At 44.0% G+C, this 20,404-nt stretch overlaps 1 protein-coding gene across 1 annotated transcript in view; it reads left to right on the top strand.

Moving 5' to 3' along the window:
• Positions 1 to 8,162, top strand: part of LOC120046285 (ras and EF-hand domain-containing protein-like) — a 33,310-nt gene extending 25,148 nt beyond the window's left edge. The window contains exons 15-17 of the mRNA XM_038991413.1: positions 4,018 to 4,137; positions 7,101 to 7,177; positions 7,544 to 8,162. Coding sequence (XP_038847341.1) covers positions 4,018 to 4,137; positions 7,101 to 7,177; positions 7,544 to 7,646 — 300 coding nt within the window. The 3' untranslated portion in view covers positions 7,647 to 8,162. The remainder of the gene's footprint in view (positions 1 to 4,017; positions 4,138 to 7,100; positions 7,178 to 7,543) is intronic.
• The last annotated feature ends 12,242 nt before the right edge of the window (positions 8,163 to 20,404 follow it).

Below are 20,404 nucleotides of genomic sequence, written 5' to 3'. Positions count from 1 at the left end.
GGTACTGGGCTGGAGACACGCACCATAGGGCTAGTGCTTGGAGGAGGAACAGGGCTCTGGAGACGCACAGGAAGCCTGGTGCGTGGTGTAGGTACTGGTGGTACTGGGTTGGGGCGGGGAGGTGGCGCCGGAAATACCGGACCGTGCAGGCGTACTGGCTCCGTTGAGCACTGAGCCTGCCCAACCTTACCTGGTTGTATGCTCCCCGTCGCCCGACCAGTGCGGGGAGGTGGAATAACCCGCACCGGGCTATGTAGGCGAACCGGGGACACCATGCGTAAGGCTGGTGCCATGTAAGCCGGCCCAAGGAGACGCAATGGTGGCCAGATGCGTTGGGCCGGCTTCATGACATCCGGCTCAATCCTCAATCTAGCCCTGCCAGTGCGGGGAGGTGGAATAACCCGCACCGGGCTATGAACACGTACAGGAGACACCATGCGCTCTACTGCGTAACACGGTGTCTGCCCGTACTCTCGCTCTCCACGGTAAGTACAGGGAGTATGCGCAGGTCTCCTACCTGACTTCGCCACACTCCCTTTTAGCCCCCCCCCCCCCCAAGAAATTTTTGGGTTGTACTCGCGGGCTTCCAGCCTTGCTTCCGTGCTGCCTCCTCATATCGCCTCCTCTCGGCTTTAGCTGCCTCCAGCTCTTCACGAGGGAGGCGATATTCTCCCGGTTGTGCCCAAGGTCCCTTTCCATCCAATATCTCCTCCCATGTCCATGAATCCTTTATGCGCTGCTCCCGTTGCTGCTTTACACGCTGCTTGGTCCAATTCTGGTGGGTAATTCTGTCACGATCGTCTTACTGTGAGAGAGAGGACCAAGGCGCAGCGTGTGAAAAATACATCTTCTCTTTATTTAGAAGAAGAAAAAACAAAACAAAACAACAAATAGACGAACGTGAAGCTATAAACGACTAAGTGCAAACATGCAACATAGACATAGACAAATACCCACAAAACCCCAATGCCTATGACTGCCTTAAATATGGCTCTCAATTAGAGACAATGAACCACAGCTGCCTCTAATTGAGAACCAATCTAGGCAGCCATAGACATACAAACACCTAGACAAGACACTGACCCATTACCATACAAAACCCCTAGACAATACAAAAACACATACATTCCCCATGTCACACCCTGACCTAACTAAAATAATAAAGAAAACAAAGAATACTAAGGCCAGGGCGTGACATGTATATAATAACTGATTGGATTTGTATAATAATTGATTGGATTTATATAATGACGTGATTGGATGTATATAATAACTGATTGGATTTTATAATAACTGGTTGCATTTATATAATAATTGATTGGATTTATATAATAACTGATTGGATGTATATAATAACTGATTGGATTTGTATAATAATTGATTGGATTTATATAATGACGTGATTGGATTTAAATAATAACTCAATGGAATTATATGAGGCTTTCCCAGGTGCTCAAAGCTCTTCACATAGTAAGGTTGAAACGTCATCCACCACCAATGTGTAGCGCCAGTTGGGTGACGCCACGGCAGCCATCTTGTAGTGTATACAATCAGTATCTTCCATAACACTAGATAACACAAAACATTCAATACATTTAATGTGGTGACTTTGGAATGGTTGGGGCTTTGATGTATAAGTATTTGAGGTTTTGTCATCACAACAATATGCAATAGATGAAGCCTGCTGAAGTCCCTATGCATATGTTGTCGAGTGTAATTTGATGGGTGACAAGTGCAGTATTTGACCCCAGTGTCGGAAAATTGTGTTCTCACTCTGTTTTTCACTCTATTTTATGTGCAGTCTACATGTAAGTGCTATGTGTTGCATGTGTGTGTTTGATTCTTGATGACTTTCACTTTGCTATAATAGATGTATGCTACGTACGGTACTGCCTGTGAATTTGTGTTGCATTGCTTGAGTGACTGAGTAGTGTGCATTTAAATACACATACAGTACCAGTCAAAAGTTTGGACACATCTACAGTACTCATTCAAGAGTTTTTCTTTATTTTTACTGTTTTCTACATTGTAGAATAATAGTAAAGACATCAAAACTATGAAATAACACATATGGAATCATGTAGTAAAAGTGTTAAACAAATCAAAATATGTTATATTTTAGATTCTTCAAAGTAGCCACCCTTTGCTTAGATGATAGCTTTGCACACTCTTGGAATTCTCTCAACCAGCTACACCTGGAATGCTTTTCCAACAGTCTTGAAGGAGTTCCCACATATGCTGAGCACTTGTTGGCTGCTTTGCCTTCTTTCTGTGGTCCAACTCATCCCAAACCATCTCAATTGGGTTGAGATCGGGGGATTGTGGAGGCCAGGTCATCTGATGCAGCACTCCATCACTCTCCTTCTTGGTCAAATAGCCCTTACACAGCCTGGGGGTGTGCTGGGTCATTAAGCGCAAACCAGATGGGATGGCGTATCGCTGCAGAATGCAGTGGTAGCCATCCTGGTTAAGTGTGCCTTAAATTCTAAATAAATCACAGACAGTGTCACCAGCAAAGCACCATCACACCTCCTCCTCCATGCTTCACGGTGGGAACCACACATGCGGAGATCATCTGTTCTCCTACACTGCGTCTCACAAAGACACGGCGGTTGGAACCAAAAATCTCAAATTTGAACTCATCAGACCAAAGGACAGATTTCCACTGGTCTAATGTCCATTGCTCGTGTTTCTTGGCCCAAGAAACACGAGCAATGTGTCCTTTAGTAGTGGTTTCTTTGCAGCAATTTGACCATGAAGGCCTGATTCACACAGTCTCCTCTGAACAGTTGATGCTGAGGTATGTCTGTTACTTGAACACTGTGAAGCATTTATTTGGGCTGCAATCTGAGGTGCAGTTACCTCTACTGAACTCATCCTCTGCAGCAGAGATAACTCTGGGTCTTACTTTCCTGTGGTGGTCCTCATGAGAGCCAGTTTCAACATAGCGCTTGATGGTTTTTGCGACTGAACTTGAATAAACTTTCAAAGTTCTTGAAATGTCCCGCATTGACTGACCATCATGTCTTTAAGTAATGATGGACTGTCGTTTCTCTTTGCTTATTTGAACTGTTCTTACCATAATATGGACTTTGTCTTTTACCAAATAGGGCTATCTTCTGTATATCACCCCTACTTTCTCACAACACAACTTATTGGCTCAAACGCATTAAGAAGGAAAGAAATTCCACAAATTGACTTTTTACAAGGCACACCTGTTAATTGAAATGCATTCCAGGTGACTACCTCATGAAGCTGGTTGAGAGAATGCCAAGAGTGTGCAAAGCTGTAATCAAGGCAAAGACTGGCTACTTTGAAGAATCTCATATATAAAATATATTTTGATTTGTTTAACACTTTTTTTGTTACTACATGATTCCATATGTGTTATTTCATAGTGTTGATGTCTTCACTATTATTCTACAATGTAGAAAATAGTAAAAATCAAGAAAACCCCTTGAATAAGTAGGTGTGTCCAAACCTTTGACTGGTACTGTACGTACACACGTGTGTTGGATTGATTGTTAATGGTGTCAAGAGATTGATGTTTGATCCACTTTCATTGTTGTAGCTCTTGAATCATTTGACTGTATTTCAGTTGATAACGCTATGTGTGCAGTTGCTGTGTTGCATGTTTGCGGTGTAGAGTTGTGTTGTCTGTGATGACAATATATGCATCTAAAATGGCACACTATTCCCTATATTGTGCATTATACACAATATATGCAACACAATATTAGGAAGGTGTTTCTAATGTGAGGTATACTCACTGTATGTAGCCACGCGAGCTACACTGATATCGCAACTTTGCATAATTATGCATTTTTCCAGCCTCACGAGCCACATTGATCTTACATGAATATACGCTACTTGGAAAAACACGTATGGGCCCTAGTCAAAAACAGTACACTATAAATACTGGGGGGAAAAATACCTTGACCAAAACAAAGTGCACTATAAAGGGAATGGTGTGCCATTTGGGACTGTTGTTGTAACCTGCTGTCCATATCTGTTCAGGATGTGTCCCAGGACGACATCCCCATCATGCTGGTGGGGAATAAGAGTGACCTGAGAGAGCAGGCTCTGCAGGACGGGATCACCTGTGTCTCCACCAGCTACGGAGAGAAACTGGCCATGGTGAGACCGCTCAACCTCAACATCTTAGCACTTTTACTTAACATAAGGGCCAAGTTGTGTTACCCGTGGCAAGGAAACTCCAAACCCTAGTTACATTTTGGTCATTTGGAAGATAATGTTATCCAGAGCGACTTATAGATGCTTCTACTTGTACCCTAGAACAGTTTCCCCACTCCAGTCCTCAAGTAACACAAACGGTACCCCCAACAGTACCTCCAACATTACCCCCAACGGTACCCCCAACAGTACCTCCAACAGTACCCCCAACGGTACCCCCAACAGTACCTCCAACGGTACCTCCAACGGTACCCCCAACAGTACCTCCAACGGTACCTCCAACGGTACACCCAACAATACCCCCAACGGTACCCCCAACGGTACCTCCAACAGTACCCCCAACGGTACCCCCAACAGTACCTCCAACGGTACCCCCAACGGTACCCCCAACAGTACCCCCAACAATACCCCCAACAGTACCTCCAACAGTACCTCCAACAGTACCCCCAACAGTACCCCCAACAGTACCTCCAACAGTACCTCCAACAATACCCCCAACAGTACCTCCAACAGTACCTCCAACGGTACCCCCAACGGTACCCCCAACAGTACCTCCAACAGTACCTCCAACAGTAACCCCAACAGTACCCCCAACAGTACCCCCAACAGTACCTCCAACAGTACCCCCAACAGTACCCCCAACAGTACCTCCAACAGTACCCCCAACAGTACCCCCAACAGTACCTCCAACAGTACCCCCAACGGTACCCCCAACAGTACCCCCAACAGTACCTCCAACAGTACCCCCAACAGTAACCCCAACAGTACCTCCAACAGTACCTCCAACAGTACCCCCAACAGTACCTCCAACAGTACCCCCAACAGTAACCCCAACAGTACCTCCAACAGTACCTCCAACAGTACCCCCAACGGTACCCCCAACAGTACCTCCAACAGTACCCCAACAGTACCCCCAACAGTACCTCCAACAGTACCCCCAACAGTACCTCCAACAGTACCTCCAACAGTAACCCCAACAGTACCCCCAACAGTACCCCCAACGGTACCCCCAACAGTACCCCCAACAGTACCTCCAACAGTACCCCCAACAGTACCTCCAACAGTACCCCCAACAGTACCTCCAACAGTACCTCCAACAGTACCCCCAACAGTACCTCCAACAGTACCTCCAACAGTACCTCCAACGGTACCTCCAACGGTACCTCCAACAGTACCCCCAACAGTACCTCCAACAGTACCTCCAACAGTACCTCCAACAGTACCCCCAACAGTACCTCCAACAGTACCTCCAACAGTACCTCCAACAGTACCTCCAACAGTACCCCCAACAGTACCCCCAACAGTACCCCCAACGGTACCTCCAACAGTACCTCCAACAGTACCCCCAACAGTACCTCCAACAGTACCTCCAACAGTACCCCCAACAGTACCTCCAACAATACCCCCAACAGTACCCCCAACGGTACCTCCAACAGTACCCCCAACAGTACCCCCAACAGTACCTCCAACAGTACCTCCAACAGTACCTCCAACAGTACCTCCAACAGTACCCCCAACAGTACCTCCAACAGTACCCCCAACGGTACCTCCAACAGTACCCCCAACAGTACCCCCAACAGTACCCCCAACAGTACCTCCAACAGTACCCCCAACAGTACCCCCAACAGTACCTCCAACAGTACCCCCAACAGTACCCCCAACAGTACCTCCAACAGTACCTCCAACAGTAACCCCAACAGTACCTCCAACAGTACCTCCAACAGTACCCCCAACAGTACCTCCAACAGTACCCCCAACAGTACCCCCAACAGTACCTCCAACAGTACCCCCAACGGTACCCCCAACAGTACCTCCAACAGTACCCCCAACAGTACCCCCAACAGTACCTCCAACAGTACCCCCAACGGTACCTCCAACAGTACCTCCAACAGTACCCCCAACGGTACCCCCAACAGTACCTCCAACGGTACACATTTTTATTGTAGCCCTGGACAAACACACCTGATTCAACTTGGGCCTCCAACAAAAATGAGTGCTGTACCCGAGGACTGGTGTTGGAAAACACAGTTCTAGGGTACAACTAGAAGTCACTCTGGGTAAACTGTTAGTCACTCTGGGTAAAATCATCTGCTAAATGACCAAAATGTAAATGTAACTAGGGGTTGGAGTCCACTGCCCTACAATATAGTCTAGAACTGGGACCCAGAATTTTGCCTAATCAGGTCACATGGTCTGGCAGACTCCTCGGTCCGCTTATTATGTATCAAACTTTATTATGTATTAAACTACTAGCACACAACTCAGACACCCATGCATACCCCACAAGACATGCCACCAGAGGTCTCTTCACAATCCCCAAGTCCACAACAGACTATGGGAGGCACAGAGTACTACATAGAGCCATGACTACAGGTAACTGATGCAAGCAGTAGAATCAGATTTTTTTTAAACAGATAAAAATACACCTTATGGAACAGCAGGAACTGTGAAGAGACACACACAGGCACAGACACACGCACTCTACACACACGTACACATGGATTTTGTATTGTAGGTATGTGGTAGTAGAGTAGTGGCCTGAGGGCACACACTTAATGTTGCTGGACCCCAGGAAGAGTAGCTGCTGCTTTGGCAGGAACTAATGGGGATCCTTAATAAATACAAATATAAATACAAACTTCGGCCTGATTGAGAGGTCATGTCTAGAAGGGATCCAGCTCTTGTCAAATTTATGTCAAAAGTTGATTTATTATTTTATAATTTAGCATTTTAGCCAACCCTAACCCTTTTCCTAACCTTAACCTAATTATCCTAACCTGCCACATTAATTATCCTAATCTGCTGCATAAGTTCTCCTAAACCTGCTACGAAAAGTCAATTCTGACAAAAGCTGGATCCCTTCTAGCCATGACCTGATTGAGAGTTGTGTTGTTGTTTCCTATCAGACTTATAACGCCCTCTTCTGTGAGACCAGTGCCAAAGACGGCTCCAATGTCATAGAGGCCGTGCTGCATCTGGCCAGGTAAGATATACCAGCTCCTAGTCATCTGTTGTCTCTCTCTGCTTAGTGATATTTACCTGTCCATGGAGTACTCTCTGATCTGTCTGCTTTGGATACGTTTCGATAAAGATATTTTCCTAAACTGTTCTTACAATACCAACATGTAGAACAACATGTAAAGCTTTGCTGCCCTCTAGTGTGCAATAATGTTATTTAACGTCCATCATATTCACACTAATGCCCATACAGTGGAAGTGTGCCTCTCTCTCACTCACTCACTCACTCACTCACTCACTCACTCACTCACTCACTCACTCACTCACTCACTCACTCACTCACTCACTCACTCACTCACTCGCTCTCTCTCGCTCTCTCTCGCTCTCTCAGAGAGGTGACCAAACAGGTTCATGGGGCTGAGGACCAGGGGTCTGTGACTAACCTCTATAGAAATCCCAACAAGAAGATGCCCACCGTCACCTGCTGCACATGATAAGATACCGAACAGAAACGCTACTAGAGCAACCAAAACTCACCACCTAAGGAACCGCATCAACAGAACACCACAATACTAGAACACTGTGTCCAACAGCAGAACAAGAGAACAATGGGACTTCAGAAGAAAAGAACACAGGTGAATCTGATCAGAACACTAGAGAACTGTACAGTAAAACTAGAACCACAAGACAGCTGGTTTTCTCATATAACATCAACTGTACTGCTTAATGCTATAGGATAACTCATATTGAGCTGTTTAGAAAAACAGCTAATGCCTGTGTGTGTGTGTGTGTCTGTTTGTTTGATTATGCGCTTGCAATGAATGCATGGGTGCTTGTGTTATATGCAGACGTCATTCACATCCTGGTTAGTAGTGAAATCTAATCTCCTATGCTGTTGATTGTGTCTTATGAAACCTCTGTGTGTACCCAATAGTCATACATTTGAAGTCAGAAGTTTACATACACTTAGGTTGTAGTCATTAAAACTCGTTTTTCAACCACTCCACAAATTTCTTGTTAACAAACTATAGTTTGGCAAGTCGGTTAGGACATCTACTTTGTGTATGACACAAGTAATTTTTCCAACAATTGTTTACAGACAGATTATTTCACTTATTATTCACTGCATCACAATTCCAAATTCCAGTGGGTCAGAAGTTTACATACACTAAGTTGACTGTGCCTTTAAACAACTTGGAAATTTCAGAAAATAATGTCATGGCTTTAGAAGCTTCTGATAGGCCAATTGACATAATGTAATGAGTCAATTGGAGGTGTACCTGTGGATGTATTTCAAGGCCTACCTTCCAACTCAGTGCCTCTTTGCTTGACATCATGGGTAAATCAAAAGAAATCAGCCAAGACCTCAGAAAAAAAATTGTAGACCTCCACAAGTCTGGTTCATCCTTGGGAGCAATTTCCAAACGCCTGAAGGTACCACGTTCATCTGCACCAACAATAGTACGCAAGTATAAACACCATGGGACCACGCAGCCGTCATATCGCTCAGGAAGGAGACGCGTTCTGTCTACTAGAGATGAATGTACTTTGGTGCGAAAAGTGCAAATCAATCCCAGAACAACAGCAAAGGACCTTGTGAAGATGCTGGAGGAAACGGGTACAAAAGTATCTATATCCACAGCAAAACGAGTCCTATATCGACATAACCTGAAAGGCCGCTCAGCAAGGAAGAAGCCACTGCTCCAAAACCACCATAAAAAAGCCAGACTAAGGTTTGCAACTGCAAATGGTGCAAAGATCGTACTTTTTGGAGAAATGTCCTCTGGTCTGATGAAACAAAAATAGAACTGTTTGGCCATAATGACCATCATTATGCTTGGAGGAAAAAGGGGAGGCTTGCAAGCCGAAGAATACCATCCCAACCGTGAAGCACGGGGGTGGCAGCATCATGTTGTGGGGGTGCTTTGCTGCAGGAGGGACTGGTGCACTTCACAAAATAGATGGTATCATGAGGTAGGACAATTATGTGGAAATCTTGAATGAAACATCTCGAAACATCAGTCAGGAAGTTAAAGCTTGGTCGCAAATGGGTCTTCCAAATGGACAATGACCCAAGCATACTTCCAAAGTTGTGGCAAAATGGCTTAAGGACAACAAAGTCAAGGTATTGGAGTGGCCATCACAAAGCCCTGACCTCAATCCTATAGAACATTTGTGGGAAGAACTGAAAAAGCGTGTGCGAGCAAGGAGGCCCACAAACCTGACTCAGTTACACCAGCTCTGTCAAGAGGCTCTGTCAACTTATTGTGGGAAGCTTGTGGAAGGCTACCCGAAACGTTTGACCCAAGTTAAACAATTTAAAGGCAATGCTACCAGATACTAATTAAGTGTATGTAAACTTCTGACCCACTGGGAATGTGATGAAAGAAATAAAAGCTGAAATAAATCATTCTCTCTACTAATATTCTGACATTTCACATTCTTAAAATAAAGTGGTGATCCTAACTGACCTAAAACAGGGAATTTTTTACTAGGATTAAATGTCAGGAATTGTGAAAAACGTGAGTTTAAATGTATTTGGCTAAGGTGTATGTAAACTTCCGACTTCAAATGTATGTATCACAGATAGCTATTGTGTATATATATATACTGTCTGTCACTCTCTGTACATTGATATACACTGTATATCAATGTACAGACAGTGACTGCCAAGTACCAAGTACTATATTCACAACAAGCCACGAGTAGAAAGTCACTGGCATATTTTTAAGTTAACTATGACATCGTACATGATGAGGAGAGACAGATGCACAGGATAGGTGGAGAACAGGAAGGTCCAACAGCACAGTAGAGAAAGGTTATTTATAACAATGAAAGAATCTTCTTTTATGGAAGCTTTTTATTACTAAGAGGGACGTGTAGATAGTGGACGAGCTACAGCAAATAGAATCACATCCTAGTTTTGTGATCGTAGAGACAGAAGTGTCTGAAACACCCTCCATGTACAGTATTTGTGATGAAGAGAAACAACTGCTTGATCAGGGAAGGAATGTTATTATGTCAGTTGAGCGAGCATACTGTATGTCTGATTTCTGATTGGAGGAGCCAAGAGCAACGTCTGGAGAGAGTGATTCCGATTGGATGAACCTGGTTTGTGTGCGTGTGGTGTGAATGCATATAGGCAAGTTTTATGTCTGTGTATATATTTTACAATAGTTTCATAATTAATATATAATGTCATGTTAGAGTTGCCGTTTGCCCGATTTATTTGGAACTCTCCCAGGTGGCTGATGATGTCACTGTGAGCCCACACCTGTCTGTCTCTCTTGTCTTGTCTGTCTGAGCCCCCAATGTGCTCATACTCAAAGCGCTTTACTATTAAAATGTAGCATGAACAAAAACCAGTGTCGTATGTATAGCCTTGTCCAGGCAGAGCCTGAACAGAGTGGAATGTTTAATGTTGCATCATTTATCTGGAGAGTCATCTGCTGAAACCAAGGCAGTTCATGTCATAGGACAGTTTGTTTAAATAACAGCTACTCTCTCGCTCTGTCACACATACACACACACACACACCCCAAGGCTGCGTTTACACAGGTAGCCCAATTCTGATATTTCTTCCACTAATTGGTCTTTTGACCAATCACATCAGATCATTATTTTTTATCTGATTGGTCAAATGATTAATTAGTGAGAAAAAATATCAGAATTGGTCTGCCTGTGTAAACGCAGCCTAAATGTCCATGAAATCGCTGAAGGGGAAAGAATTTCAACTATCAGGTAACTTCACACTAAATTTGATGTCACCCATATTCCCTGAGAGTGTTTACGTGGAGGCCCTCTGAGCTGTGTGAATAGCTGCAGCATATGTCAGTGTTTATTCAGCCCGTTGGTGTCTGGAGGCCTGGCACGGAGCCCAGCCCCACCTCCCATCTGTTTACATTGTCATGAGCTTGATGAGGCGAGCCCAGTCATTAGTCAAACAACATGTGGGGTGGGGGCAGACAGGCAAGCAGGCAGGGGGATAATTAAATATTCACAAATGTGTAGCAGGCAAGGTTAATGTTTGGAATGGATTCATTAATTTGATGTGGGAGGAACAGCAGCGTGTCATAATCCCTTTTTTATGGCCACCCAGCTGAGTCCCAGTATGTCATCACTGTTGGATGGGTTTGACCATGTTCAAGGGTTTATGAGATGCTGTTAATAACTTTATAATAACCTCTGTCTGCGCTGGTGTTGTTCTCCCTGTGATGGAGTACTCAGAGTGGGTTGAAGGAAGGTGAGGATGATGGCCTTTGCGATTCTGGAAAGGTCCCTCGCTCGGAAGAGCTGTTATTACTATCACCCCCCCCCCCCCCCCCCCCTTCAGCTATCAGCAGAAGAGGAGGAGGAGGAGGAGGAGGAGGAGGAGGAGACAGAAGAGAGGGAAGTAATGGAAGGATTTCTGAAGAGATTGTCCTTGTGTGAATCTCTAATAAACATACACACACAGTCACACACACTGTATAGAACAAGCACAAAATCCATGCTCACCCGTACACACATACACAGTCTGACGTGTGGTATTTAGGCTACTCTTAATCAATTAGTCAATTAACATTGTCTAGCACTACATCAATGTAGGATCAAACTCACAAGATTACCATAATCACATCAATCCAACTAAATCAGAGTTCTGTCTTTGGGGCTGGGTTGCTGGGGGATCATGAGGTCACCATCTGGAGAGGTCATAGTTCGTTGGAGAGGCCGGCGGCCACACATGGACATCTGGGACAGCAGACTGTGGAACTCCACCCCTCCAACTATACTCCCCCAAGACTGCCCTGCCTGGGATATCAATCACATCATGACAATGTCACATCACAGGGAGCTCGGACCGGCCTCATCTAGTCGATTCTTACCTGGAGATACACAGACGAAGACTGTAACTCACTTTAGGACCTAGGTGAATATGAGTGAAAACCCTCTGACAACTCTTTGATTTGAAATGTCACAACCTATTATATTTAATGTGATGTCTGAAGGAGAAGGAATGCCTTGCTCTTACTGTCACTGGATTCATATGGGTAAATGTGACCCAGAGGAAGACTCTATTCTGGGACCAATGATGTTGAATAACATTATGATATATAGCTACACTCCCCTTCATATTTATTTGGACAGTAAGTTACAATGTTTCATTTGGCTCTGTACGCCAGCATTCTGGATTTGAGATCAAAAGTTAGAGGCACAAATATCATGCCCCCAAGACATGCTAACCTCTCACCATTACAATAACAGGGGAGGTTAGCATCTTATATCATGCCCCCAAGACATGCTAACCTCTCACCATTACAATAACAGGGGAGGTTAGCATTTTATATCATGCCCCCAAGACATGCTAACCTCTCACCATTACAATAACAGGGGAGGTTAGCATTTTATATCATGCCCCCAAGACATGCTAACCTCTCACCATTACAATAACAGGGGAGGTTAGCATCTTATATCATGCCCCCAAGACATGCTAACCTCTCACCATTACAATAACAGGGGAGGTTAGCATTTTATATCATGCCCCCAAGACATGCTAACCTCTCACCATTACAATAACAGGGGAGGTTAGCATTTTATATCATGCCCCCAAGACATGCTAACCTCTCACCATTACAATAACAGGGGAGTTTAGCATCTTATATCATGCCCCCAAGACATGCTAACCTCTCACCATTACAATAACAGGGGAGGTTAGCATTTTATATCATGCCCCCAAGACATGCTAACCTCTCACCATTACAATAACAGGGGAGGTTAGCATTTTATATCATGCCCCCAAGACATGCTAACCTCTCACCATTACAATAACAGGGGAGGTTAGCATTTTATATCATGCCCCCAAGACATGCTAACCTCTCACCATTACAATAACAGGGGAGGTTAGCATTTTATATCATGCCACCAAGACATGCTAACCTCTCACCATTACAATAACAGGGGAGGTTAGCATTTTATATCATGCCACCAAGACATGCTAACCTCTCACCATTACAATAACAGGGGAGGTTAGCATTTTATATCATGCCCCCAAGACATGCTAACCTCTCACCATTACAATAACAGGGGAGGTTAGCATTTTATATCATGCCCCCAAGACATGCTAACCTCTCACCATTACAATAACAGGGGAGGTTAGCATTTTATATCATGCCCCCAAGACATGCTAACCTCTCACCATTACAATAACAGGGGAGGTTAGCATTTTATATCATGCCCCCAAGACATGCTAACCTCTCACCATTACAATAACAGGGGAGGTTAGCATTTTATATCATGCCCCCAAGACATGCTAACCTCTCACCATTACAATAACAGGGGAGGTTAGCATCTTATATCATGCCCCCAAGACATGCTAACCTCTCACCATTACAATAACAGGGGAGGTTAGCATCTTATATCATGCCCCCAAGACATGCTAACCTCTCACCATTACAATAACAAGGGAGGTTAGCATCTTATATCATGCCCCCAAGACATGCTAACCTCTCACCATTACAATAACAGGGGAGGTTAGCATCTTATATCATGCCCCCAAGACATGCTAACCTCTCACCATTACAATAACAGGGGAGGTTAGCATTTTATATCATGCCCCCAAGACATGCTAACCTCTCACCATTACAATAACAGGGGAGGTTAGCATCTTATATCATGCCCCCAAGACATGCTAACCTCTCACCATTACAATAACAGGGGAGGTTAGCATCTTATATCATGCCCCCAAGACATGCTAACCTCTCACCATTACAATAACAGGGGAGGTTAGCATCTTATATCATGCCCCCAAGACATGCTAACCTCTCACCATTACAATAACAGGGGAGGTTAGCATCTTATATCATGCCCCCAAGACATGCTAACCTCTCACCATTACAATAACAGGGGAGGTTAGCATTTTATATCATGCCCCCAAGACATGCTAACCTCTCACCATTACAATAACAGGGGAGGTTAGCATCTTATATCATGCCCCCAAGACATGCTAACCTCTCACCATTACAATAACAGGGGAGGTTAGCATTTTATATCATGCCCCCAAGACATGCTAACCTCTCACCATTACATTAACAGGGGAGGTTAGCATTTTGAGGGCGTATGATATTTATGTCTCTGTTACTTTCTCACTCACATTATTCACAATTCATTCACATTAATGTAGAAATGTTCAGAAACATATTCTATTGGTATTTACAATCAAATTGACTCCAAATGACACAATACATTATTTACCATTCATTTCTATTGGGCACAAAATAATCTGAAACACAACCAAAACAAACAGCAAATGCACCCAACAAGTTTGTAGAGTCACAAGCCTGATGTAATCATTGCATGCTTAGGAATATGGGACCAAATACTCAACTTTTGACTTCTTTATAACACATAGACGTGAATTTCTACAAATACTTAGGACACCTTTAAATGGGGGGACTAGATACATAAATGGCTTTAATTTCTAAACGGTACAACAGATATGTATGAAAATACCCTCAAATTAAAGTTGACATTCTCTACTGACGCTTCATATGAAAAATGTGGTCTCAAATCTAAAATGCTAGAGTATAGAGCCAAATTAAACATTTTAGCTTCGCTGTCCAAATACATACTGAGTGTACTGTATGTTTATGGTTGGTACAGTCAGCACTAGGTGCTATTTGTGACTTGGACATCAGAGGGCAGCATTGTCCTACAGTGTCATCACACCACACAACCTATCTCGTTCTCTGCTCGGGCACTTTGAATGTAAATATAATTTGCAAGTTCTTCTGACATGATGTAAGTTCAGGTGATTACATTATAACCATGGGGTTTGTCACTGAGACAGTTTAAGGTGATGAGGAAGTATCTGTGTGTGTGTGTGTGTGTGTGTGCGTGCGTGCGTGCGTGCGTGCGTGCGTGCGTGCGTGCGTATATTTGTGAGTATCAGAAGTCCTCACAAGAATAATTATCCCTCCAAAAATCTGAGAAGTGAGAACATTTTGCCGGTCCTCTCTTGTAAAAAAGCTATTTTAGCGTCGGGGTTAGATTTAGGGTTAGAATTATGGTTAGAATTAGCTTTAGGTTTAGGGGTTAGGAGTTACTGTGAGGTTTAGGTTAAGGTTAAGGATAGGGTTAGGGTTAAGATAGTTATATAGCATATTCATCATAGATACGTACAGTACCAGACAAAAGTTTGGACACACCTACTCATTCAAGAGTTTTTCTTGTTTCTTTTATATTTTCTACATTGTAGAATAATAGTGAAGACATCAAAACTATGACATAACACATATAGAATCATGTAGTAACCAAAAAAGTGTTTGCACACTCTTGGCCTTCTCTCAACCAGCTTCACCTGGAATGCTTTTCCAACAGTCTTGAAGGAGTTCCCACATATGCTGAGCACTTGTTGGCTGCTTTGCCTTCACTCTGCGGTCCAACTCATCCTAAACCATCTCAATTGGGTTGAGATCGGGGGATTGTGGAGGCCAGGTCATCTGATCCATCACTCTCCTTCTTGGTCAAATAGCCCTTACACAGCCTGAAGGTGTGCTGGGTCATTAAGCACAAACCAGATGGGATGGCGCATCGCTGCAGAATGCATCCTGGTTAAGTGTGCCTTGAATTCTAAATAAATCACAAACAGTGTCACCAGTAAAGCACCCCCACACCATCACACCTCCTCCTCCATGCTTCACGGTGGGAACCACATATGCAGAGATCATCTGTTCACCTACTCTGTGTCTCACAAAGACACGGCAGTTGGAACCAAAAATCTCAAATTTGTACTCATCAAACCAAAGGAAAGATTTTTGCCGGTCTAATATCCATTGCTCGTGTTTATTGGCCCAAGCAAATCTCTTCTTCTTATTGGTGTCCTTTAGTAGTGGTTTCTTTGCAGCAATTCGACCATGAAGGCCTGATTCACTCAGTCTCCTCTGAACAGTTGATATTGAGATGTGTCTGTTACTTGAATTCTATGAAGCATTTATTTCGGCTGCAATTTCTGAGGCTGGTAACTCTAATGAACTCAACCTCTGCAGCAGAGGTAATTCTGGGTCTTCCTTTCCTGTGGTGGTCCTCATGAGAGACAGTTTTATCATAGTGCTTGATGGTTTTTGCAACTGCACTTGAAGAAACTTTCAAAGTTGTTGAAATGTTCCGCATTGACTGACTTCATGGTGGAGTAGTGGCCTGAGGGCACACAGTGTGTTGTGAAATCTGTGAATGTATTGTAATATTTTTAAGTTGTATAAACTGCCTTAATTTTACTGGACCCCAGGAAGAGTAGCTGCTGCTTTGGCAGGAACTAATGGGGATCCATAATAAATACAAATATTTGATGTCTTAAAGTAATGATGGACTGTCGTTTCTCTTTGCTTATTAGAGCTGTTCTTGCCATAATATGGACTTGGTCTTTTACCAAATAGGGCTATCTTCTGTATACCACCCCTACCTTGTCACAACACAACTGATTGGCTCAAATGTATTAAGAAGGAAAGAAATTCCACAAATGAACTTTTAACAATGCACACCTGTTAATCGAAATGCATTCCAGGTGACTACCTCATGAAGCTGGTTGAGAAAATGCCAAGAGCGTGCAAAGCTGTCATCAATGTAAAAGGGTAGCGACTTTGAAGAATCTCAAATATAAAATATATTTTGATTTGTTAAACACTTTTTTGGTTACTACATTGATTCCATTTGTGTTATTTCATAGTTTTGATGTCTTCACTATTATTCTACAATGTAGAAAATAGTAAAAATAAAGAAAAACCCTTGAATGAGTAGGTGTGTCCAAACATTTGACTGGTACTGTATATAGTCTTATCTAGAATAGATACTGGTAAACAGAGATCTATGTAAGGTCAAATAAGCCAGTGTTCAGTACAGAATGGTCAGGAGAGAGGGGATCAATAGTCCATTCATCCAGTACTCATGGTCATATCAACTGATCACTGCTCTGAATAACCTTTGACCCAGCTCATCATGAGATAGCCAATGGAAATAGACCATCATCGCAATCACACACTAATTCCTCACAAAGAACAATTGATCTGGATTTGAAAGTAGCATACGGCTCACTCTCTTTATCTCGTTCTATTTTTCTTGTTTGTTCTCACTCTCAATTCAACGCAATGGGCTTTATTGGCATGGGAAACATATGTTTACATTGCCAAAGCAAGTGAAATAGATGAACAAAAGTGAAATAAACAATAAGAAATGAACAGTAAACATTACACTCACAATGGAGACATTTCAAATCTTTCTCTCTCCATCTCTCTCCCTCCCTCTCTCTCCCTCTCTCCCTCCCTCTCTCTCCCCCCTACTCCGTCTCTCTCTCTCCCTATCTCTCTCTCTCTGTCTCTCCCTCTCTCTCTCTCCCTCTCTCTCTCTCTCCCTCTCTCTCTTTCCCCCCTGCTCCGTCTCTCTCTCTCTCTCTCTCTCTCGCTCCCTCCCTCTCTCTCTCGTCTCTCTCTCTCTCTCTCTTGCTGTTTGTGACCTGCTGTTCAACTGTACTCATAGAGAAACAATAGCTCACCACACATACAGACACACACTCAAAGTACACACATTAAGTGGTTAACTGTCAAACTACACACCCAGAGGTCAGCTAAGGTCAGAGTTCATTTACATAAACAGATGGAGAAGCATTTTAAAAGTGTGTGTGTGTGTGTGTGTGTGTGTGTGTGTGTGTGTGTGTGTGTGTGTGTGTGTGTGTGTGTGTGTGTGTGTGTGTGTGCGTATCCACATGGTGAATGCAGTTGTACTGTAACGCCGCCTTCCCCCAACATCCCGCTGGCCCTGCTGAACCATGGAGACAATTAGCAGGCTGGATACATATATCATCCAGCCAGGTCACCCGTGATACAAGTCAGGATTAGACGTTCATCCATGTCTGAGGACGTCAGGAGACGTGGGAACCGTTCACTAGGGGCAACAGTGAGCGGTGTTGCCTTCAAGTAGGTTTCGGTTTTATTAGGGCTTTGTGGACAGGGATGGCAGATGGGCATTTGTGTCTGCCTCTGGTGCAAAAAGGTTGCATGTTCGAATCCAGCGATAGAAAACTTTTGAGATTTTTGTTCGAAGCCTTTCCCAAACCCTTACCTTAACCATGTGGAGTAATGACTAACCTTAAGATTTCTGAGTTAATACCTAAACTTAACCCTAACCTTAAAAATGTGGAGTTAATGACTAAAATGAACCTTTAACACTTAGATATGTGATGTTTGGAACAACTTCAAAATTGGAAGTTTGAAAAACAAGGACGAACGTCTAATTCTGACGTGAGACTGTTAGAGCTTGTTGATGTGTGTGTGTGTGTGTGTGTGTGTGTGTGTGTGTGTGTGTGTGTGTGTTGCTGTCTTGCTGTGCTGTGCGGTCTGTCACTGTGATGACTTTCACAGCATGTAGATCACACCTGCTGACAGCGAGCTCATCTCTGATTGGTCGAAACAAGACAGGGTCATGGTGATGCTGATGGGGGTGTAATCTGGACAACAACATTCTCTCTGGGTCTCGACCCCGCCCTGTGCAACTGGGTCCTGGACTTTCTGACGGACCGCTCCCATGTGGTGAAGGTAGGAAACAACATCCCCACTCTGCTGATCCTCAACACTGGGGCCCCACAAGGGTGCGTTCTCAGTCCTCTCCTGTACTCCCTGTTCACCCATGACTGCGTGGCCATGCACGCTTCCAACTCAATCATCAAGTTTGCAGATGACACTACAGTGGTAGACTTGATTACCAACAACGATGAGACGGCCTACAGGGAGGAGATGAGGACCCTCGGAGTGTGGTGTCAGGAAAATAACCTCTCACTCAACGTCAACAAAACAAAGGAGATGATCGTGGACTTTAGGGAACAGCAGAGGGAGCAATCCCCACCCCCCCCATCCACACCGACGGGACAGCAGTGGAGAAGGTGGAAAGTTTTAAGTTCCTCGGTGTACACATCACAGACAAACTGAAATGGTCCACCCAAACAGACAGCGTGGTGATGAAGGCGCAACAGCGCCTCTTCAACCTCAGGAGGCTGAAGAAATTTGGCTTGTCACCTAAAACACTCACAAACTTTTACAGATGCACAATCGAGAGCATCCTGTAGGGCTGTATCACCGCCTGGTACGGCAACTGCACTGCCCTCAACCACAAGACTCTCCAGAGGGTAGTGGAGTCTGCACAACGCATCACCGGGGCAAACTACCTGCCCTCCAGGACACCTACAGCACCCGATGTCACAGGAAGGCCAAAAAGATCATCAAGGACAACAACCACCCAAGCCACTGCCTGTTCACCCCGCTATCATCCAGAAGGCGAGGTCAGTAGAGCTGCATCAAAGCTGGGACCAAGAGACTGAAAAACAGCTTCTATCTCAAGGCCATCAGACTGTTAAACAGCCACCACTAACATAGAGAGGCTGCTGTCAACATACAGACTCCAATATCTGTCCACTTTAATAAATTAACATTAATAAAGGTATCACGAGTCACTTTAAATAACGCCACTTCAATAATGTTTATATATTCTAAATGACTCATCTCATGTGTATATACTGTTCTATACCATCTACTGCGTCTTGCCTATGCCGCACGGTCATCGCTCATCCATATATTTGTATGTACATACTCTTATTCAATGCCCACATTGTGGGTTTCTCTAGAGATAAATCAGATTAAGCCCGAACTGTGTGGTAGGGAGTTGTAGTCTCCAAAAGGCCAATGTTCCTGCCAGTAACTGCAGCCCCTCATGATGAGTTCTGACTTTTTGTGACACCAACGCCGATCAAAGTTGCCCATCCCTGATCTAAGTGATTGATAGTTGGTATTCACCAGTCATAAAAGTATGCCTTATTTACTTTGAAGAACTACTAAAATAGTGATTTTGTCAGACAGCATAGGCAGCAGCTCTGTAGAGATGAGATGATGACTTGGAATGAAATAACAAAGTCATCAAATAAAACCAACATACACAACAACTGAAATATGTTATTCAAGTAATGTGTATCACTGATGGTTAATACGCCCATCCGCCATCCCCGTCCACAAGCGCTCACTGTTGCCCCTAGTGGCCGGTTCCCACGACATCTCGTGACGTCCTCAGACATGGATGGACGTTGAATACTGACTTGTATCACGTGTGACCTGGCTGCTTCTCTAGCTGTACAACATCTCAGAGCCGGGCGGAGGGGCCAGCCAGGACTGTAATGACAGCCAATTAGGAAGTAGTGCTGGCTGCCACCGTGATGACAGCTGGTTACCATCGCACAGCT

This window comes from Salvelinus namaycush, chromosome 1, assembly GCF_016432855.1.
Source record: "Salvelinus namaycush isolate Seneca chromosome 1, SaNama_1.0, whole genome shotgun sequence".
Taxonomy (NCBI): domain Eukaryota; kingdom Metazoa; phylum Chordata; class Actinopteri; order Salmoniformes; family Salmonidae; genus Salvelinus; species Salvelinus namaycush.
The sequence above is the reverse complement of the archived record's forward strand: the minus strand, read 5'-3'. Positions and strand labels throughout refer to the sequence as shown.